Source organism: Microcaecilia unicolor, chromosome 7, assembly GCF_901765095.1.
Source record: "Microcaecilia unicolor chromosome 7, aMicUni1.1, whole genome shotgun sequence".
In the NCBI taxonomy this organism is placed as follows: domain Eukaryota; kingdom Metazoa; phylum Chordata; class Amphibia; order Gymnophiona; family Siphonopidae; genus Microcaecilia; species Microcaecilia unicolor.
In genome coordinates, this window is record NC_044037.1 from 108,672,243 (window position 1) to 108,695,527 (window position 23,285).

At 44.4% G+C, this 23,285-nt stretch overlaps 1 protein-coding gene across 4 annotated transcripts in view; it reads left to right on the forward strand.

Moving 5' to 3' along the window:
* Window positions 1-1,126: 1,126 nt before the first annotated feature.
* The window catches only part of CTF1 (cardiotrophin 1), a 30,403-nt gene continuing 8,244 nt past the window's right edge, over window positions 1,127-23,285 (forward strand). The window contains exons 1-2 of one of the 4 annotated variants that reach the window (XM_030209591.1): window positions 1,127-1,184; window positions 16,052-16,170. In XM_030209591.1, the coding sequence (XP_030065451.1) occupies window positions 1,169-1,184; window positions 16,052-16,170 (135 nt within the window). In that variant the 5' untranslated portion in view covers window positions 1,127-1,168. Of the gene's footprint in view, window positions 1,215-1,612; window positions 1,714-2,177; window positions 2,213-16,051; window positions 16,171-23,285 lie in introns of those variants that run through there. The other 3 variants (XM_030209589.1, XM_030209590.1, XM_030209592.1) reach the window with 3 other exon arrangements.

Below are 23,285 nucleotides of genomic sequence, written 5' to 3' on the forward strand. Positions count from 1 at the left end.
TTTGAAAACGTCACTTTTTAAAGAAATTTACTCTTCTCATTTTAATATTTTAACTAATAATGATTGTAATCTTATGTTGCAAGTTCCCAGAAATGGCTGGTAGAATTCTTTTGTAAATCACATCGAACTGAAATAATTGTATTATTTTGATGTTGCAAAATAGACATATGTATATTGTATATATACCTTATACATAGTTATTGTGGGTATCCTGAAAACCAGGCTGGACTGGGAGAACTCCGGGAACTGCCTGAGAAATACTGAATTGCACACTTCCCTTCCTGGGGTTCCAAGTCCGCAAGCTGGAGGGGATTGACAGAACTGGGGACAAGGGCAGGAGCAGGACTGAGGTGCATTTTTGTAGAACTGTGCAGGTCCGAGGCTGGTACTGAAACAGTAGGGATACAGCAGAGCAGGAATGAGGTAAAATGGCAAAAATGTGTAAACAGCCTGAATTTTACAGGAAGATTAATTGGTCCAGTTAAGTCTCACCGATAACAGTTGATTTGCTTCTGTATGAAAAGGAGCCTTCCTCATATTGCATCATGTCGCCAGATTCCTGAATCATTTCTGAGATCACTGCCAGAGTTAATAAACCGGGGGCAGGGTAGAGAGACCGAGATGAACTTTAATGTTTCACCCTCCTCTTTATTTATTGAGTCTAAACAATGAGGCTATTTTGTAACACAATTTCAAAGCAGACATTTAAAAAAAGTATTCTGAAATCTGGAAGCGATCCACTGTGCGCCGCTGATTCTGCAATGCTATACATTGATGAGAGAGAGTGGAATGCATTTCTCCAAATTCCAGCTTTGCACCTTGCTATGCAAAATATTTCTATACACTAAAAGTCATAAAATGGTGGTCTACAGTTGCTCCTGATTCAGACAGGTAGATAAGACAGAATGCTAGACATGCAGCGGGGGTGCGTTCAGCAGTGTATATTAAAGAGGGGGGGTCTCCTTTCCTGGAACTGGCTCCAAGTTTAAATGATATCACAGGGCAGGAATTCACATGGGAGGAGAAACGAAGGAAGCGAGCTGGGAACCGGCAGGGAGGGAGGGAGGGAGGGTTGTTGCACTTTATAAGTAGCAGGAAAAGAGTGAGAGACTCACACACATACAGTGACTGACCTAAGCCTGTACTTTCTGCTTAGTTGGAGGACAAAATGGAGGTTTTAACAGGTAAAGAACGAAGAAGTCGACAAGAGTTTGGTAATACATGTTTGTTATTTTGGGTTTTCTGGGATCCCTGGTGAAAAAGTGAATTCTCTTGAGAGTGAACAAGTCCGGTTGTAAAAGTTTGGCCAGAGAGGAGGAGGAGGAGGGGCACGGAAATGAACGTTTCGAGATTACAGTGGGAGAGGAAGGAGGTGGCGTACTAGGGTAAAGGATGAAAAGTTTATTTTGCCTTGTGATCCTGAAGGGGAAGGGGAAGGGGGGGTCAGATCCTCCAACTTGTTATTTCCTTTCCCTTTTCAGCCCCGGCTATATAGTGAGCGGCTGATTCAATCCTGCTGAACTACCGAGTCAATCCAGATCTCCAAGGAGGAATGTAATCCAATACTGAGTTCTTTTTTTTTTTTTTTTGGGGGGGGGGGGGGGGGCTTTTAATACAGTGTAGTCCCTGATTTTTCTGTTTGGAAATCGCTACTATTTTAGGTACAAAAAAGTACTAGCACGTGAGCCATGGCATTTGAAACACCAGATGCAGGTTAGTTTTATTTTGTCTTATTCAGAAACTGACCCCAAAAAGCTGAAACAGGAACTGAGAATCTGCCAGAGAGGGACAGAGGTGAAAACTTACTCTGTGCATGTTCGGATCACGCCTTTTATAACTGGCCTGTCCGCAAAAGTTTAGGGAAATTTGCTTTCGAACCAACTGCACGGAGAACTTGTTTCTTGGTTGAACGTGGTTTGGAATCTGAAATGAATCCAGGGGCAGAGGGATAGTTAGACGAGGCTTGGTACGTACAGGTCCCACAAAGGCTTTTACAATAGACAGACCTGATTGATGCCCGGTAGGAAGGAAGTGGAACTTGCATTTTATTGAATGGCTAAAGGAAGGATCCTTTCCAGACCAGTCCATGCTCAGGGTTACATAATCCTTAGAATGTACATTTCATCATTGTTTTCTCGCTTTCCCTTTTCCCTGGGATTCATTTCAGCAAGTTTCATAACTTATTTCTAGCTGTAGAGGATTGCTCTAAAAGGTTAATTTAATTTTATCAATTTGATATACCGCCGCTTTTGAAGCACGAATCGAGGCGATTGACATATTATACAAGTACTTTGATTGTTTCTTACTGGTTCTCTATCTGATCGCCTTTTTTTGTTAACAATAACATTTTCTTTCTTGTGGCTTTTCGGCATGTTTTTGTGCATATCAGCTGACTGTGCCTAAAAATGCTTTATATGTTTTGTCTCTAGACACTTTCAGAAGGAGTGAGAGAGCAAGATGCTGAGGAATTATAGTTCACCCAGGTTTAGGCTAGAGCATTGCCTACTTATTGGGGGGGGGGGGGGGGGGGCTTTATTACCTTTCTCTTCAAAAACAGCAAAGTGATACTCTCCTCCTATACAGACATCTTATGGAAGCCCTGGGAGATTTTAGCTACTGTTCTGTGAGTGATGTCATTTAGTCAGTCATTCACACAGCTAATGTGTTGCAGAGGAAAAGCCTCAGGGGTGGGTTGATCTCATGCTGCTAAGAAAGGAACCAGACACCTGTTAATGACTAGAGTGAAACCTGGACCTTCTTTTCATGCCTTTTTACACTAGGGCAGGCTTAATCCCTAGACAAATAGGCAGTCGCCTAGAGAGAGGTAGGGGTGGGGAAGTTTGTGGCAAAGAGCAGCAAAACTCCCGACAGCTACACAAATGCAAAGAACCATCCATATATACTCTTCCCGACAGGGAAGGGATAAATGGCTTTAGTAAATTGGCCTCAACAAAATAGTCATTGCATAGGATTGTTCTGAGAAAGGTGATGTCAGGATAATGAGGATTCTTGAGTTCAGTTAATAAAATCTCACTGGGGGAGGAGCTAATATGTCAGATAATAGGGGGGAGGGGAAAACTGAATATTTGCCTAGGGAGCCTATTAATACCCTTGCACCAGCTCTTCTTTAGACCATGGGGCTGAAGCACAAAACATGTACTAAGCTTTGTGCACTGATTAGCTCAGCTTTAGGACATAATTTTGTGAGCACCCTATGCAAAAATGGATTTTAGGTATGAGCCAACCATGCGCAAAGCCTAGGACACACGCCAGCACACAGCACATTCAAATCTGTGGTAATGAGGCTTTTGGCTGTTCAGCAAGATGCAGAGAAGTGTGCAGAAGACCAAAAGACTGAGCACAGTGCCGGGACTTTAATGCTAGAGTGACCAAAACCAAAACTGCAACCAAAATTTGCCACATAGTTTCAGCCTCTCTGGACCAAAAGTGGGCCTAATGCCCACCCCCCACCCCCCCGACGGAGCTGTCCTTTGCCCTCTCAACCACAAGCACCACTACTCGTAGGCCTTCCATGAGCCTCTAGCATACCAAGGTGGGGGCGGTCTGCCCCGGTTGCAGGCAGCAAGGAGGTGTGTGGCTGTCGGCTCTGCCAGTCCACTGCCCCAGAACAAGAAGCTGATGTCAGAGGGGGGCAGGGGACCGGCAGAGCCGACAGCCATGTGCCTGCTCCGTGCATCTCATTGCTCCACCCCAGATGGCATCTGAAATAGTTACACTGGTGCCCTGATCCTACCTTAGAATCCCTGGTGGTTTAGTCAGAGCAGGAGCAATCCTCAGTTGCTCCTGGCCATGCTGGCTCCAATCTCAAAATGGCTCCTGCTCCAACTTGGCTACTAGACCACTAGGGATTCAAAGGTAGGGCCTGTGAGTACTGGGATGGTCAGGGATTAGGGAGTTTCAGTTTTGACCAAAAATGCACTGGCATTTTCATCTGAAACTGAAGCATGGCCGAGTCCGAATTTTGGGCATTTCGGCACTGAAACTGAAATTTGGTTGACCACTTTGATTTTTATGAAAGGCGGTATATGAAATAGTAATTAAACCTAAACTATGATTGTGTCTGATGACCTCAAGGTGGCCAAACAGGTAGAAAAGGTGACGGTCAAAGCCAGAAGGATTCTTGGGTGCATAGGCAGAGGAATGGCAAGCAGGAATAAAGAGGTGATAGTGCCCTTGTATAAGTCTCCGGTGAGGCCCCATTTAGAACACTGTGTGCAATTCTGGAGACTGCACCTACAAAAAGATATAAACAGGATGGAGTCAGTACAGAGGGCAGCTACAAAATTGGTCAGTGGTCTCTTTCATAAAGCGTATGAGACAGACAAGGGTCTCAATATGTATGCTTTGGAAGAAAGACAGGAGAGAGGGGAATATAATGGAGATGCTTAAATACCTCTGTGTCATTAACATACAGCCTCTTTCAAATGAAGGAATGAGAGAGCATAGGATGAAGTTAAAAGGTTATAAGTTCAGGAGTAATCTAAGCAGGGGTGACCAGACCATTAGGCCACCTGAGGCGGGGGGGGGGGCACAGGCGGCACTCTTCAGGAGCGGCAGTGGTGTTTTATCTTGTCACAGTGACATTCCAAACCCGGCAGCGATTCCTATACACTGCCCTTCTGCTGTCGGCACCCGTCTCTTCCCTTTACTTAGCCCGCCTCTCTGATGTTTCGTCAGAGGCTCAGACAGCTGCAGTAAAAGGAAGAGGCGGGTGCCGGCAGCAGGGCAGTGTGTGGGAACTGCTGCCACTGCCGGGTTTGGAACATGACAAGATAAATGCCGCCCGGGGGGGGGGGCATCTTGGCCTGGGGGGGGGGGGCGCATGTTAGCTCTGCCTCAGGTGGCATCTGAATCTAAGGGAATAACTTTTTCATGGAAAGGGTGGTGGACGCGTGGAATCACCTCCTAGTGGAGTTGGTGGAGACAAGGACTGTGTCTGAATTTAAGAAAGCATGGGACAGGCACGTGGGATCTCTTAAGGAAAGGAGGAGATAGTGGCTGCTGTGGATGGGCAGACTGGATGGACTATTTGGTTCTTATCTGCCGTCATGTTTCTGGGTTCTATGTTCTGTGTTCTAAGGAGGCATAACTGGTTAGTTCAGAGATTCTGCAGTAGGGTTAATGAAAAGTTCATGCCTGTTTTTTCTCTTTACTGATGCACATGGGAGGTGGGCTCATACAAACAGTATAAGTGCTGGATTATGGGGAGACAGGAGTCTGCACACAAAAAATTGTATCAGCACTAGAGTTACAAGTGCATATGTCTTCATGTGTACTAGAATGCTGTTCTGTGCATAAATATTGGTATTGCAAGAATTTTACACATAGAATAGAATTCCAGCCCATGCAGAAATGTGTGCTCAGCAGTGGCCTGAGAACCTGGGGAACTGGGTTCAATTCCCACTGCAGCTCCTTGTGACTTTGGGCAGGTACAAAATAAGTACCTGTATATAATATGTAAACCACTTTGATTGTAGCCACAGAAAGGCAGTATATCAATTCCCATCTGCTTTCCCTCCCCAAGTGGCAGGGAGCGGCGCATCAAAAAACTACAAGTGCGGCACCACAGAACCCCCCCCCCCTTCGGCGCATCACCCTAGCCTCCCCCCCCCAAGCACATCAAACACCCCCCCTCCCCCCACCCGAGGCACATCAACACCCCCACGGCACATCAAACCCCCTCGCCACCTGCAGATGCCAGTAGTAACGCTGTCCGGCCGCTGCTGCTTCTCCTGTTGAGTAGCAGCGGCTGCTACAAAAAGAAAATAAGCGAAAAATGTTTTTAAACACAGACCAAATCATTCGCAAATGCCCGAGTCTTAAAACGCAGTCTCTGCAGCCGCTCCTCCTCTCATCTGTCACGTCAATGCGCGCCTCCGGGGTCTTCAAGGGGGCGTGTTGGTAGGGTAGCGAAGGTGAGATGGGGCGGGGGCATGGTTAAGGGATGGCCGGCTTCACCTTATAATGGAAAAAAAATGGCCGGCTCGAACGAGCATTTCGCCGGCCGGACTTGGTCCATTTATTTTTAGGACCAAGTCTGAAAAAGTGCCCCAACTGACCAGATGACCACCGGAGGGAAGCGGGGATCACCTCCCCTTACTTCCCTAGTGGTCACCAACCCCCTCCCACCAAAAAAAAAAAAAACTAAAACTTTTTTTGCCAGCCTGTATGCCAGCCTGACATGTCATACCCAGCTCCTTGACAGCAGTATGCAGGTCCCTGGAGCAGTTTTTAGTGGGTGCAGTGCACTTCAGGCAGGTGGACCCAGGCCCATCCCCCCCTACCTGTTACACTTGTGGTGGTTAATGTTGAGCCCTCTGCCCCCCTTCACCCTAGAGCTATGGTAATGGTGTAGAGTTGTGTGGAGTGGGGTTTGGGGGGCTCAGCACCCAAGGTAAGGGTGCTATGCACTTGAAAGCTATTTTTGGGTTTTTAAAAAAAATTTAAGTGCCCCCTAGGGTGCCTGGCTGGTGTCCTGGCATGTCAGGGGGGCCAGTGCACTACAAATGCTGGCTCCTACCACAACCAAATGCCTTGCATTTCGCCAGGTTTGAGATGGCCGGGCCCGGTTTCCATTATGGCTGGAAAATGAAGCCGGCCATCTTATGTAAACCCGGCGAGCGATTTGGCTGGCGCCAAGCGTATTTCAAAAATACACTTGGCTCTGCCCCCTCGCGGAGCCGGCCCCAAAGATGGCCGGCCATCGATTTGGCCAGTGCCGTTCGATTATGCCCCTCCACGTGAGCTATTATAGCCATTGAACTACCATGTGAAGCTTTAATGTTACAGCGTTCAAAGTATAAGGGTTTAGTAAATACAGGCAGTATTTGTAGTCAACATGAGCATAAGAGTCTGCATTTATTTGAATAAGAGTCAGCTTTTAGCCATCAAATCTCTAAGATAAAAATCTGCTATATGAAAGTTAGAGTTACTGAAGTATAGTTGAGAATGTGTAAGTATATGTGAATATTTTTCATATATGAGGATATGGATAGACAGATTTAGTTAGTTAATAGTAATAAGTTGAACATAGATTGATTTGTTTGTCACTGTTTTGGATCAGATTGGGAGCACTTAAGTTTGCTCACATTTGTGCACATTGGCACTTGGGAGATTTTCAATGATAGAGAAACTTGTCCACCCTCTAGGAATAGCCTTTGACCTTAGGGTGGCATTCCACTTGGGTGAGTTCTTACGCAGAGAATTTCTCCTTTTCACAAAAAAATGTTTTTAATGTTGATTTTATTTGCATTAATCTGTCTACCCCATAACCTCTTAGTTCAAAAAACCCTGGTTTACATTATCGATTGATAATTTATTTACCAGTGGGATAATAGGGGCTTACATTATTAACATTTTATTCAGGACACTTGTAGGTACATGGAAAAGGGTTGGGGCATGGGAGGCAGTAATCAAAGAGGTGTGCTCTTGATTTCTTTCTACATAGTGGGACCACTTTGCTAGTTGTGAGAGGCAATCCTGAGAAGAGCCATCAGGATCTGTGCACTGGCACCAAGGCTTTAGGAGTGAGAGAAGCGGCTTAGAGTGTGAGTGAGACAGCCTTCAAATGAATGTGACACACTCTTAGTGAGTGACACTTGGCATCTCTGCAGACCTGAGAAAACCTAAGAGAAAGAGGCTTACCACACACAATAAAATATTTCCAATATGATAGAAAATGCTCCTCTGAAAGCTAGTGCTGCTGGCCAGATATGTAATAGCACACTAACCCCCCTGTTTACTAAGCCACATTGCAATGCCTACACAGCCCAATCAAAGTGAATAGATTGCGTTGGCATTAGCACACGGCAGCCGCTAGCATGGCTTAGTAAACAGGGGGGTTAGATAGAAAAACAAGGACCTGTTGCAAATCATTGGTTTCAGTACTCTTGGAGGTCACCAAAAGTAATCTTGCTCTCTATCTTGCTTTCACTTTTTCTAGCTTCTGTTTTATTTATTTACATTTTTCATTTATTTTCCTTGAAAGTGGAGCAGATTTGGCCTCTAAATGGAACTAGGAAAATTTACTCCTATCCACAATACAAAAGTTGGCCCTCTGCCATGACTCGGATTTGAACCGCAGAGTGCTAACCACTATACAATCACGGCCAGCTATGGTGGAACCTACTTTGTGCTTGCCTGTTTACTGCTGTTAAAGTGGTTTGTACGGTGAGAAACAGCACCATCTACTGTCTGAACTGAATATTTTCTTTAAAAAAAATTATTTATGCAATTATCAAATCAAATCCAAGACATACATTCTTGTTACAGAAAAAGACATTATAATAAAGAAATAAAAATTATTAGGAAAATTAACAAGGAAATTATTAATCTGTCTTAAAGTCCACCTCTAGAGACAGAAGACAAGGCAAAATACCTGGAAAGATTACAGTCTAAATGAAAACTTGAAAGAGATATATCCATCCATTATAATTTCAGATTAGAAGTGGAACCACCTGGAGGGTGAAGAGTGGGAGATAATAGCAGGTGACTTAGAGTCCAGAAAATTCTTCAAATGGTCAGGATCAAAGAAAACATATTTAGCAGAATTATACTTCATGACCAATTTACATGGATAATTCAACCAGAAATGAGCGCCCGACTGAAGTACACACGGTCTCAGAGCCAAAAATTGTCGATGACACATCTGGATCACACTTGCAACATCAGGAAAAGCCCAGACTTTACAGCCCCCCAAAAAGAGAATCATGGTAGCGGAAGAAGAGTCTTAAACCCTATCACGATCCAGGTCTAATACAAAGGAAACTAAAGTTGCAGGCTTAACTTCAGTCACATCTGCTTCAATGACCTGAGTCAAATTCAGAAAATCATATAAAACATGCAAATTAGTTACTGCATCTACTGGTTGATCCATTTCTTTCTTTGAAAAAGGTGGAATAAAGTATACCTTAGATATTGGCAGATAAGAATTAGCTGGACCTTTCAAATCGTCTCCCAAATATTTCTTAAAAGTGACCAATGGTGCTTCAGCAGATACTTTAGGAAAATTTATAAATGGTAGAGTCCTACACCTTAAAATATTATCTGTGTTCTCTATCGTGTGATGCAGCTGAATATTGCCTTTTACCAAAAAATCATGTTTTTCATTAACTCTGGAGAAGTGGCCTAGTGGTTAGGGTGGTGGACTCTGGTACTGAGGAACTGAGTTCAATTCCCACTTCAGGCACAGGTAGCTCTTTGTGACTCTGGGCAAGTCACTTAACCCTCCATTGCCCCAGGTACAAATAAGTACCTGTATACAATATGTAAGCCGCATTGAGCCTGCCATGAGTGGGAAAGCACAGGGTACAAATGTAACAAAACTCTGGCTTCCAAATTCACCACCTTTTTTTTAATAACTGAAATAGTTTTCTGTTCCAATGTAGAAACTTAGGCAAACTCCACTGAACATGATTAAGAAACTAACAAACTTTTTTTGGAATAAAGACCATTCCACACCAACCATTGCATTCCACAAAGTATGCAACTTAATGTCTACAGGCTTTTAAGGAAGAGAAGACTTACTGAGCACAACATGTAGACGTGAACGCTGTCCCTCCATAGTTACTACCGCTTCTGACTCCCCTCCAGCACTATTGCCTCCAATTTCCTGAACTGCTGCAGCTGTATTGGATGCTCCAGATGCCTATCCTAGGCCAGACAGCCCTGACAAGAAGCTCTTGGTCATCGCAGAAGATCCCGAGGACTGCCGCTACACAAAGCCAGCAGATGCTGGAATCGGAGGCAGGAATCGGAGGCAGGAACTTCCAATGACGTGGGCCTCAAACGAGGGAACAGTTCCCCTCTTGATGCTTCCACCACAGGCGAGGCAGTTGCTTTGGAAGGTAGGAATGGAACTGTGAATCGATCCATCAAACCCAGAACTGGGGCTGCAGGTGCAGCAGGGAAAACACGCTGCTTTCCCCTCTTCGGCATCAAGAAGTTAAGTAAAAAGAGAGAAGTTCAGGAAAAAGAGGAGATCTGGGCTGGAGCTCATGTGATGCACTCCCTCTCAGGGTGCCACCTTGTTTCCCTGTACTGAACATTTTTTATTTGTAGCATGCTTCAGAAGGGAAAAGCAGTACAAAAAAAAATGCTGGTGAAATCCTCTAGCATGCAGTGCCCCTAGCTCAGCTCTTCATTTATAGTCAATTATTCTAATTAGGACAACAAGAGGGGAGTTTTCATTAGAGTTTTAATTGTTTAATTAGTTTCTGAGAAGCAAACACTAAATAAAGTACACCAATCTTAAGGCTCTTTATATTCATCTGATATCCCTAGTACCTTAAGAAGTTTTAATTAAACAACTCTATAATACTAAGATGCAGACAGTAGTCCAGCAGCGAGAGGGGTGCTATCCAGTCTTTTGCAAAGAGTGTCACATGTATGATTATCTCCCAGTTCATGAGAGGTGATATGTGTGTTGTTGATTCAAAGAGCTCCTAGTTCTCAGAGAACAAGTCCGTTCTCTTGAGGCTAGAGTAATGGACTTGGAGGAGCTGATGGAGACAGAGAGATACATAGAGGAAGCCTATAGGGACGTTGTAGAGAAGCCCTTCCTCCAATCTGGCAGCCCCTTTGCTGCCTTGAAGGACGGAGGTCTTCTAAAAGGAGAGCATCACCCTGGTGCAGCTGGAAGTAATCCTGTAGCCAAGATCAGCACACCAGAGGATGAAATATCCTCTTGCACCGAGGATGTGTCTCCAGGAGCTATTCCCAGGAGGGAAGGGTTAGGACAGCTGTAGTAGTTGGTGATTTGATTATTAGGCATGTAGATAGCTGGGTGGCTGGTGGATGTGAGGATCACCTGGTCACTTGCTTGCCTGGTGCGAAGGTGGCGGACCTCACGTGTCATCTAGATAGGATTTTAGATAGTGCTGGGGAGGAGCTGGCTGTCTTGGTACATGTGGGTACCCATGACATAGGAAAATGTGGGAGAGAGGTTCTGGAAACCAAATTTAGGCTCTTAGGTAGAAAGCTCAAATCCATAAATTCTAGGGTAGCATTTTCCAAAGTGCTACCCATTCCACGCGAGGATCCCAAGAGACAGGCAGAGTTCCGGAGTCTCAATGTGTGGATAAGGCAGTGGTTCAGGGAGGAGGGTTTTAGTTTTGTAAAGAGCTGGGCAACATTCTGGGGAAGGGGGAGCCTATTTCGGAAGGATAGGCTCCACCTTAACCAGGGTGGGACTAGGCTGCTGGCATCGGCAGCAAAGGAGATAGAGCAGCTTTTAAACTAGAACCTGGGGGAAGGCCGACAGTCATTCAAAAACGCATGGTTGGGAACAAGGTATCTTTCAAAGATATTGCCAAAACAGGGAAGAGAGGGTATCCCGATAGCGAGGTTGCAAAGGAGACCATAGTAGATCAGGTGACCTTAAGTAAAAATCAGACAAAAGATTGCAACTGAACACTGTCAACTAATGAGCAAGATGTAAATAGGAACAACAAACAGTTTGAAATGTCTATATGCAAATGCCAGAAGCCTAAGAAATAAGATGGGAAAATTAGAATATATTGCAATAAATGAAAAATTAAATATAATAAGCATCTCTGAGACCTGGTGGAAGGAGGATAACCAGTGGGACACTGTCATACCAGGGTACAAATTATATTGTAGTGTTAGGGTGGATCGAATTGGTGGAGGGGTAGCTTTGTATGTTAAGGAGAGCCTTGAATCAAATAGATTGAAAATTCTGCAGGAAACAAAACACATCTTGGAATCCCTATGGATTGAAATTCCATGTGTAAAGGGGAAAAGGATAGTGATAGGAGTGTACTACCATCTGCCTGGCCAGGGTGAACAGACGGATGTAGAAATGTTATCAGAAATTATAATGGGTGATTTCAGTTACCCCAATATTGACTGGGTAAATGTAATATCAGGGCATGCTAAGGAGGTAAAATTTCTTGACAAGATCAAGGACTGCTTTATGGAGCAGCTGGTACAGGATCCAACAAGAGAAGGAAAAATTCTAGACCTAGTGCTTAGTGGCGTGCATGATCTGGTACAGGAGGTAATGGTGCTGGGGCCGCTTGATAACAGTGATCATTATCAGATTTGATATTGGCTTTGGAGTAAGTACACACAGGAAATCCAATATGTTAGTGTTTAACTTTCAAAAAGGAGACTATAATAAAATGAGAAGAATGCTGAAAAAAAACTTAGAGGAGCGGCTGCAAAGGTCAAAAATTTATATCAGGCATGGATGCTGTTCAAAAATACCATCCTGGAAGTCCAGGCCAAGTATTTTCCATGTATTAAAAAAGGGGAAAGGAAGACCAAATGACAGCCGGCATGGTTGAAAAGTGAGGTGAAGGATGCTATTAGGGCTAAAAGAAAATCTTTCAGGAAATGGAAGAAGGAACCGACTGAAAATAATAAGAAACCTCATAAGGAATGGCAAGTCAAATGTAAAATGTTGATAAGGAAAGCAAAGAGAGACTTTGAAAAAAAGATTGCGTTGGAGGCAAAAGCACACAGTAAAAATTGTTTTTAGGTATATTCAAAACAAGAAGCCGGCAAAAGAATCAGTTGGAACACTAGATAACCAAGGGGTAAAAGGGGCATTCAGGGAAGACAAAGCCATAGTGGAGAGATTAAATTAATTCTTTGCTTCGGTCTTCACCGAGGAAGATTTCGGAGAGATACTGGTGCCAGAAATGGTATTCAAAACTGACAAGTCAGAGAAACTGAATAAAATCTCTATAAACCTGAAGGATGTAATGGCACAGTTTGACAAATTAAAGAGTAGCAGATCTCCTGGACTGGATGGTATTCATCTCCGAGTACTGATAAAATTGAAAAATGAACTTGCGGAACTATTGTTAGTAATAAGTAATTTGTCTTTTAAATCAAGTGTGGTTCCGGAAGATTGGAGGGTGTCCAATGTATTGCCGATTTTTAAAAAAGGTTTCAGAGGTGATCCGGGAAATTATAGACCAGTGAGTCTGACATCAGTGCTGGGCAAAATGGTAGAAACTAGTATAAAGAACAAAATTACAGAGCGTATTCAGAAGCATGGATTAATGAGACAAAGCCAACATGGATTTAGTGAAGGGAAATCTTGCCTCACCAATCTATTACATTTCTTTGAAGGGGTGAACAAATATATGGATAAAGGTGAGCTGGTCGATATTTTGAATCTGGATTTTCAAAAGGCATTTGACAAATTACCTCATGAGACTCCAGAGGAGATTGGAAAGTCATGGGATAGGACATAGTGCCCTATTGTGGATTAAAACTGGTTAAAAGAAAACAGAGAGTAGGTTTAAATGGTCAGTATTCTCAATGGAGAAGGGTAGATAGTGGGGTTCCCCAGAGGTCTGTGCTGGGACCGCTGCTTTTTAACATATTTATAAATGACCTAGAGATGGGAGTAACTAGTGAGGTAATTACATTTGCTAATGACACAAAATTATTCAAAGTTGTTAAATCACAAGAAGATTGTGAAAAATTACAAGAGGACCTTACGAGACTGGGAGTCTAGGCATCTAAATGGCAGATGACGTTTAATGTGAGCAAGTGCAAAGTGATGCATGTGGGAAAGAGGAACTCGAATTATAGTTATGTGATGCAAGATTCCACATTAGGAGTCACCGACCGTGAAAGGGATCTAGGTGTCATCGTTGATGATATGTTGAAACTCTCTGCTCAGTGTGGGGCGGCCGCTAAGAAAGCAAATAGAATGTTAAGTATTATTAGGAAAGGAATGGAAAACAAAAATGAGGACATTATAATGCCTTTGTATCGCTCCATGGCGTGACCACACCTCGAATATTGTGTTCAATTCTGGTCACCACATCTCAAAAAAGATTTAGTGGAATTAGAAAAGGTACAGAGAAGGGCGACGGAAATGATAAAGGGGATGGGACGACTTCCCTATGAGGAAAGTCTAAAGCAGCTAGGGCTCTTCAGCTTGGAGAAAAGACGGCTGAGGGGCTCCCTGTTGCTGTGTGAGTAGTAGAGGTGTGTGTGGGGATGGGGACAACGGGAAACCCACAGGGTTGGGGACAAAAAAGTCATACTACCATGGGGATGGGAGAGGACGGAGCAAAAGTGAATGGGAACAGGAGGAGATGGATTGGAAATGAATGGGAACGGGAGGGGATGGGGACCAGATTATGTCCCCGTGCACATCTTGACTTGGAAACTTGATGCCAACACCTCAGCTTAAAAAAACAATTGAAAGAGGAGCTCACTTTGATTAAAATTGATGTATGTGTTCAGTAATTTAGACAATGAGGGAGATCACTGATAAACTGGTGTGAATATTCATCTATTTGTTGCAAGTGTTTTGGCAGAGTTAGGGTTATCATATGCCTGGATTTCCCCAGACATTTCCTCTTTTTGAAGGCACCGTTGGGCGTCCTTACGGGTTTTAAAGTTTTGACTATTTTTCCGGGTTTCTGGCAGCGCCATGGCAGATACTCACATACACGTCAGTAGAGATCACCTGATCTACTGGCGAGTGTGTGTGAGTCGGTTCTCCTGTGCCAGCAAGAAGATCCACTGCATGCAGTGCACGTGTTGCGTCGCAGCCGGCATTGAAGATCACAGAGGAGGTGTGAAACGTATATGACAGTGGCAGAGGCCGGGACCGTAATTGTCTGCAAGTGGATCGAGAGACGAAGCAAGCAGGACACAGGTCCAACACAGACGCCGAGAACGACTGAAGTGTTCATCTGCAACATTGGGGGGGGGGGGGGGGGGGAAAGGGGGAAATACAGCACATGGATAGAAGAGGATAGAGTGGAGAGGAGGGGAGACATGCTGCTCATGGATGAAAGGGAAAGAAAAGGGGGACATGCTGCTCATGGATGTTTACTTTTTTGGAAATGTATATCTTTTCTAATTTTGTATATATCAGAGTACGAAAGAATATACATTTCTGTTACTTTCACCATTATTTTCACTGCTTATAGAATCATAATCTGGATTTCTTATGGGGTCAAGGTGACTGTGCATCAGGGTGCAGTGCAGCGGGGTGAGGAGGGGCTGGGGGGTTGGGCCAGGGCGTGGTGGCATTTTATTTTTTTTTGTGTCCTCTTTTTTGTCTCTGCAAATATGGTAACCACCGAGCTAGTCTCATCTATGTGATAATGCAGCTAATATGAAAGTAGCATTTAGAAATAAAGTCTGGATACGTTGCGTAAGTCATAATCTCTATCTCATACTCTCTCATGGACTCCAGCCATCAAAAACAAAAGTTGATCCTCAGCAATATTGCTTACAAAATTGTTAAAAAGAAGGATGGAACAGTGCCATAAACAGACTGCGAACACTGACAACAGATCAAGCTGTAGCTGAGGTGCAGGCAATTGCCAAACCACCAACAAAACATCCAAAATGAGAAGACTCGGAGGCAGTTTTTTTTTTTTTTAGACTTATTCAAGAGCCAGGAAAAGGTTTCTGTGATCAAAGTGGATAAATACATATTGAACTCAGACTGCTAGTTTTTTTTTACTACCTACTGGCAACGGAGGTCCCATATATGGTCGAAATTGACACATGTTGCATGCTCCCTGCTTGGAACTCCTGTCACCAGTTTCAGGAGGAACAATCGAGGAACGTAAAATGGAACCGAACTCTGGCTCTGTAGATGGTCTATTATTTTTACATAGTTTGAAATGATTGCTAAATATGCAAGAAAAACATATTATTTATTAACATGGCTGTGAGTTATACCTATTGTTTTGTGTTAATTTGAACAAGTTATAGGATGCATTTTATGTTTTGCTTGAATTTACAAGGTACTTTAAATGTGGGTTGGGTACGGGGATGGGAAAGAAAACTGGGGGGGGGGGGGGGGGGTGGTAAGGGGACGGTACCAACATGATGGGGATGGTGTGGAAACAGAAAAGAATTGACTGGGGATGGCATCAATATGATGGGGACGAGGTGGGAATGGAATAAAATTGACTGGGGATGGGGGGGGGGGGGGGTGGATAGGGACCAGATTATGTCCCTGTGCACACCTCTAGTTCGTAGTCACCCTTCCTAATATTTCTGATTCTCTTCTTTCTGTCAGGAAGTCGTCCAACGCGTTTGTCCTCTGCACAGTCCAAGGAAGCAGCAAAGAAGATTGAGCAGATCAGTAAGCAGGTGCTGATGCTCATCAATAATTCACAGGAGCTTCTGCAGAAATATGTAAGTGGCATATAAAACAGGCAGCTATGCCGCCTAACAGATCCGTAAGGCCTTTTCTCCAGTAATGGTTGGTACTAGGGATGGGTGGGGGGCCTGCCTGGACTATCAGAGTCCAAATTCAGGGGGGCAGGGAGGGTGAAGGAATTAAAGAGGGGAGGGAGGGTGGGCTTGAGATAGAGGGGGAGGGGAGGAGTTGAGAGGGGGGATGGGGGAATAGGGGGAGGGATCAATTGTTACATGAGATGTTGAAGGTGGTAAAGTGTTAACTATAAGAGAGTGGGGGGAGGGGGAGATAAAAGTTAAAAGACTGATGACAGTATGTTTCATTATGTAAATGTTGAGGTGAATTTGTCCTATATGACTGTTAATGCATAATATTATGTATGTGCACTTTCTGAGTTGTCATTAATAAAAATGTTGAAACGTAAAACAGGCAGCTATGCCCCTCGCATCCCAGGTTCCCCCCTCCAGCCTAGGCCTACCCCTCTCCTGCAGGTACCAGGGCAGGGCACAAACTCAAGCAAGCTACACACATGATGTAAGATATTAGTTGTAACATTTGCCTGTCAATTTATTTATAAATTGTGGAACCAACAATAACATAACTGTACCCGAGCCAACAAGCACTATACATTGCGACTGTAATTGTCCCAGTTTGCTGTGGGATCAATAAGCCTGTTTTTTTCTGCCCCTCTCCTCGTAGTGAATTCATCCATCACACAATGTATCAAGGTCCCCCATTCCGGTTGATACATGTAGGGGACCTCCCTGCTGGAATTATACTAAGTCCAAAATCCAACAACATGGATCTGAGATGCTAAGCTACCCAGTGCGCCAGTGGAGATTTTGGGACAGTCCCAGATTTCTGGCCACCCCATCCTGGTCCATCGTGGGACATGCAGCACTGATTTTGATGGGCAAGATCAAACACTACAGATCCCACACTGCTTTGGGATATGAGTTTAAAACCAGGTCTCCCTCCTGGAACTGGGTCATTTGGCAGCTCTGCATGTTATGGAAAAAAAAAATTGCAGTTAGTTGGCGAGACTAGCAGAACAGGTATTAAAAAAAAAAACTGTCAAAACTCAATCCAAAGGTAAAGAAAGTTACACAACTTAAAAAAAAAATTTTAATGGGAGAAAAAGATCTCGGAGACTTTAAGGGGAACATATAATTAGTTTCCGCTTTCTTTTCCCAAACCAGGCCAACTTCTCAATCATCGGTCTTAAAAAAAACAACTCTCAGGGCCCCTTTTACCAAGCTGCGGCAAAAGGGGGATTGTGCTGGTGTCAGCACGTGTTTTTGACATGCGGGGAGGGGGAGCCCTTACTGCCACATATTGAGGTGGCGGTAAGGGCTCCCATGCTAACCCGGCTGTAACCGGGCAGCGTGCGGCACTGCCCAAATACCGCCAGGTACACACCGGTGCTACAAAAATAAACATTTTTTTGTAGCGCCAGATATGACGGTGTGCTGGGGGTGGGTACTTCCTTTTTAGCAAACGGTAAGCCCGTGTTGTAAAAGGGGCACTCAGATTTTTATAACTTTTTACAGTGTTGCAATGCCATTAATCATAACTTTAAAAAACTTGTGCAGTAAAAAAGTGGAAATAATCCATTTTTGTTTGGAGTGCAGTATGGTGGGAATTGTGGCGTCCTTGAAAAACAGAAATTGAGTTTTAACAGCACGAAACTCCTGAGGAAGCCAGACTGTGTGAAACTTAGGCCCCATTGGGTGCAAAAAGATAAGTGCTGAATTCATTACCACTGAATTGAACACAATTAATTATCTCCATCTTTTTTTTTTTTTACTGTACAAGTTGTTAAAGTTCTGGTTTTAAAGTTAAATCCCACAGCAGTATAGTATTTGTAGTCCATGATTCTAACCACTGAAATCAGTGCTTCGGGTCCCAAAATGCACCAGGATGAGGTTGCAGAAATACAGGACCATCCAAAAGTCTCCCTCTTGGGAATGAGTAACTTGACAGCTCTGAAAGTGCCAAAGTAACTATTTTGATCATATTCAGTTAATGTGCTATATGCAGAGTGCTTTTCTTACAAAGTTGAAGATTTGTAAATCAACATCCATGGCTCATAAATTTCTGTTTGCCTTTCTTAATGGTGAATTTTCACTCAGAGTCAGAATATGTAACAGTTTGGCCTCTGGCCTTGTGCTTCCAAGGTTTGTTTTTCAGGGGCCCTTTTAGTAAGCTGCGGTAAAAAGTGGCCTGCGTTAGTGTGGGCGTGTGAAATTGGCACGTGCTGGGCCATTTTTTACCATCGACAAAGACAAAACACAAAAGGGCCTCCAGAACTGGAACGATGGTAGAGTTTTTATTGAAAGTGACCCGACATGGAACGTGTTTCAGCGTTCACCAGCGCCTGCCTCAGGGGTTGAGATGAATATCTCTTACGAATCTTACAGTCCCAAACTGATTGTACCAAATGTTTCGTGTCATCCTACAGTCCTTGGTGAATCGTGCTGGATGCTTCTGAAAAATTGCAATAGGGTTCTGTGAAAACGCCAATACTTATTGAGACATCATTTTTTACCATGGCAGTAAATGGCCATGCAGTAAAATTAAAAGTATTGTGTCTATTTACTGCCTGAGCCCTTACCGCCACCTATTTACATGGTGGTAAGGGCTCACACACTACTCGCACGGTTATCAGGCAGTGCACAGCAATGTGGCTGCGTTGCTGATTACCTCCAGGAACGCCCCCACAGTAGAAAATAGAAAATTATTTTCTACCGCAGGAAAAAATGCACACCAACTTCGGAATTACCTCCGGGCACCTGTGCTACCGCAGCAGTAGTGCCGATTTGGTGCATACTACCTGCACGTTAGCTATACCTCTGCTTTATAAAAGGGCCCTTCAGTGAATTGGTTGCAAATAATTTCTTCCCAAAATGACTTGTGAATCAGAGGATGGGATTGCAAGGGGGACCCAGAAGCATCATGGAACATGATTATGGATCCATCTCACAGCTGCTGTTTCAGTTTTCCACAAAATTACATCCCCAGAGATGCTAGGTTCCCCATTTCTAGGCTGGAGATTTTGAGCAGTCCTGGATTTCTGACCATCCCGTCCTGGTGCATTATAGGACTTGCAGCACTGATTTTTTTTTTCACATTACTATATTCAGGCACTACACATCACACAACATTGCTTTAGGATATAGGTTCAAAACCAGGACTAAAGCTAACTTGAAATGGTTACAAACCATTCATAACACTGCAGCTCGTGTCATTTGTCGAGCCACCAAATATGATAGGATTACTCCTCTTCTACAATACCTTCACTGGATCCCTATTGAATTTAGAGTTCAATTCAAAATTCTCATACTGACACATAAGGCACTTCACACCAACATACCATCTTATCTTGCGGCACTGACAATTCCATATACGCCAGGCCATACTCTTCGCTCACTTACAGGTAACAGACTGGTTCTACCCCCACCCATCTAGGGTCAGATAGGATTCCACTCACTCATCAGCTTTCTACTTTCTCTCCCCAGCATTATGGAATTTCTTACTAAAGTAAATCAGACTAGAAGGGTCCTACTCCCAATTTTGTAAAGCATTAAAAACATGTTTCTACCAACTGGCTTTTTCCATTGTGGGATCTCAATAGATAGATCACACAGGAATCTGAAGTGTAATGCATGTCTCTGTGGCGGACGTATGACTGTTACTTTATTTGTTTGACCCACTATCTTGAGTAAGAGATTTGTCTTCTTTTCTATCTTTTAAATGGAGTTCTTAAATGTATAGTTAATTTTTTTTTGTAACATTTGCTTTGTAAACCGTTCTATTTTGCTATGCAGTAAGTAACGGTATAGTAAATAAATAAATGATAAAAAGTCTCCAGACTGGAACTAGTTAACTTGGCATCTCTGCATGACCCCTGGCTCGGGTACCCAGGCTGTTGGTTGCCACATTCCAAGTAGCAGTAACATAAAAGGGATAAAAAAATGGAAGGGTGGGCCTACCACTAGCCATAATGCAGCAGGATGCGCAAAAGGTTTCAAAACAGTGACTAGAAATGTTTCACATTACTATATTCAACAGTCCAATGGCTTTGCTTTCACTCAATTCAATAACAAAAGTGCCAAAGTCAATGTCCTCAATAATGAAATAACCCCAAAATATATTTCTAGCACTTATCTCCACTTTATCTTTCATCTCCCATTCAAAGTTCCAACAGGAATCCTGTTTAGCAATCCAAAACTGCTGCTTCAGGGAAAGACTGGAGCTACGCCATCAGCACCACAGGCTCAATTTGGGGGGGGGGGGGGGGGGAATTAGGGTTGCCAACTAGATCCAGATTTGCCCAACAGGGTTGATCCAGTCTTGGCCTTACCCCAATGCATGCAGAGTACATAAGTAAATAAGTATTGTCATACTGGGAAAGACCAAAGGTCCATCAAGCCCAGCATCCTGTTTCCAACAGTGGCTAATCCAGGTCACAAATACCTGGCACGATCCTAAAAAAGTACAAAACATTCTATACTGCTTATCCCAGAAATAGTGGATTTCCCCATTTAATAATGGTCTATGGACTTTTTCTTTAGGAAGCTGTCCAAACCTTTTTAAAACTCCGCTAAGCTAACCGCCCTTACCACATTCTCTGGCAATGAATTCCAGAGTTTAATTACATGTTGAGTGAAGAAACATTTTCTCCGATTTGTTTTAAATTTACTACATTGTAGCTTGATCGCATGCCCCCTAGTCCTAGTATTTTTGGAAAGCGTAAACAGATGCTTCACATCTACCCGTTCAACTCCACTCATCATTTTATAGAGCTCTATCATATCTCCCCTCAGCCGCCTTTTCTCCAAACTGAAGAGTCCTAGCCACTTCAGCCTTTCCTCATAGGGAAGTCGTCCCATCCCCTTTATCATTTTCGTCGCCCTTCTCTGCACCTTTTCTAATTCCACTATATCTTTTTTGAGATGCGGCGACCAGAATTGAACACAATATTCGAGGTGCGGTCGCACCATGGAGCGATACAATGCCATTATAACATCCTCATTTTTGTTTTCCATTCCTTTCCTAATAATACCTAACATTCTATTTGCTTTCTTAGCCACAGCAGCACACTGAGCAGAAGGTTTCAACGTATCATCAACGACGACACCTAGATCCCTTTCTTGGTCTGTGACTCCTAACATGGAACCTTGCATGACGTAGCTATAATTCGGGTTCCTCTTTCCCACATGTATCACTTTGCACTTGCTCACATTAAACATCATCTGCCATTTAGACGCCCAGTCTCCCAAGGTCCTCTTGTAATTTTTCACAATCCTCCCGTGATTTAATGACTTTGAATAACTTTGTGTCATCAGCAAATGTAATTACCTCACTCCCATCTCTAGGTCATTTATAAATATGTTAAAAAGCAGCGGTCCCAGCACAGACCCCTGGGGAACCCCACTCCATTGAGACTTGTAGCCTTGCTTTTCTTAGGGGATCCAATGGGGAAATCAGAACCACAAGTCCCTGCATGCAATGGGGTAAGACCAGGAGTGGATCAACCCTGAGGGAATCTGGATTTAGTTGGCAACCCTAGGCGCGGGGGAGAGCATGGAAAAAGGGGATATTAGTGCTAGTGACACATGGTAGGGTTTGAGACAGAACTGGAAAAAAGTGAGAGATGGCAAAAGGTTGGTGGGGCTGCTAAAAGTGGAGGTGGATTGACTGGTGTCAAATGGTGAGGCAGAAGGGGTTTGAGAGAGAGACTGAGACTAGCTAAATGGGTTGATAGAGTGAGAGAGACCAGTTGCAAAGGTGGAGTGGGGGGGGGGGGGTTAAGAGAGAGATTGGTGGAAGTAGTAAGGGGAGATTTGAGAGAGAGACTCATGGGTATAGAATCTCATTTGCAGACAGTCAGCAGGGTCATGAAAAGATATAATGAGTCTCCTATTTAGACATCAGTGAAGACCAAAGTCCTATTGTTTTGCTGTCACTGTAGCTGTTCTTTGCTGCCCCTCAACTCAAGGAAGTTATATGGAAATACTTTTAACACTTAATAGTTTATAGTTTATTACACTTCATATATTGCCTTACATAATACAATATCAAATTGGTTTACACAGGGCCGGTCTTAGGCCGAGGCGACCGAGGCGGCCGCATAGGGCCCCGCGCTTAGGGGGGCCCCGTGCGGCGCCTCAGTCAGCCCCTTCCCAAGGCCGAAGGCGATCCGACGACACGCTATTCTGCCTGCCCTGCCGCCCTCTTCCCTCCAACCAACAAGCATGCTTTTTCTTTTAAATTTACCCGCCTCCGTTGCCGACTCGCTGGAATCTGACTGGACACTGGAGAGCACAGCAGGCATCGGCGCTGAAAGCGCTCCTCCCCTCCCAAGTGCACCCGACGTCTCTAGCAGAATGGAGAAGCTTCCTGATTCGTTCATTCTCAGTGTCCCGCCCTCGAGGGCGGGACAGAATGAACGAATCAGGAAGCTTCTCCATTCTGCTAGAGACGTCGGGTGCACTTGGGAGGGGGAGGAGCGCTTTCAGCGACGATGCCTGCTGTGCTGTCCAGTCAGATTCCAGCGAGTCGGCGACGGAGGCGGGTAAATTTAAAAGAAAAAGCATGCTTGTTGGTTGGGGGGGAGAAGAGGGCGCCAGGGCGGGCAGGCAGTTGAACATGGGAGCGGGAGGGCAGGGGAGAGAGGACCTGGACATGGATGGCAGGGCTCAGGGAGAGAGGGGGACTGCTGGATAGGGATGAATGGAGGGGACAGAGGAGCATGGGAGGGCAGGGCTCAGGGAGATAGGGGAATTGCTGGATAGGGATGAATGGAGGGGACAGAGGAGCATGGATGGGAGGGCAGGGCTCAGGGAGAGGGGAATTGCTGGATATAGGGATGATGAATGGAGGAGGCAGGGGACAGAGAGGAGCATGGATGGGAGGAGGGCAGGGCTCATGGAGAGAGGGGAATTGCTGGATAGGGATGAATGGAGGGGGCAGGGGACAGAGGAGCATGGGAGGGCAGGGCTCAGAGAGATAGGGGAATTGCTGGATAGGGATGAATGGAGGGGGCAGGGGACAGAGGAGCATGGGAGGGCAGGGCTCAGGGAGAGAGGGGAATTGCTGGATAGGGATG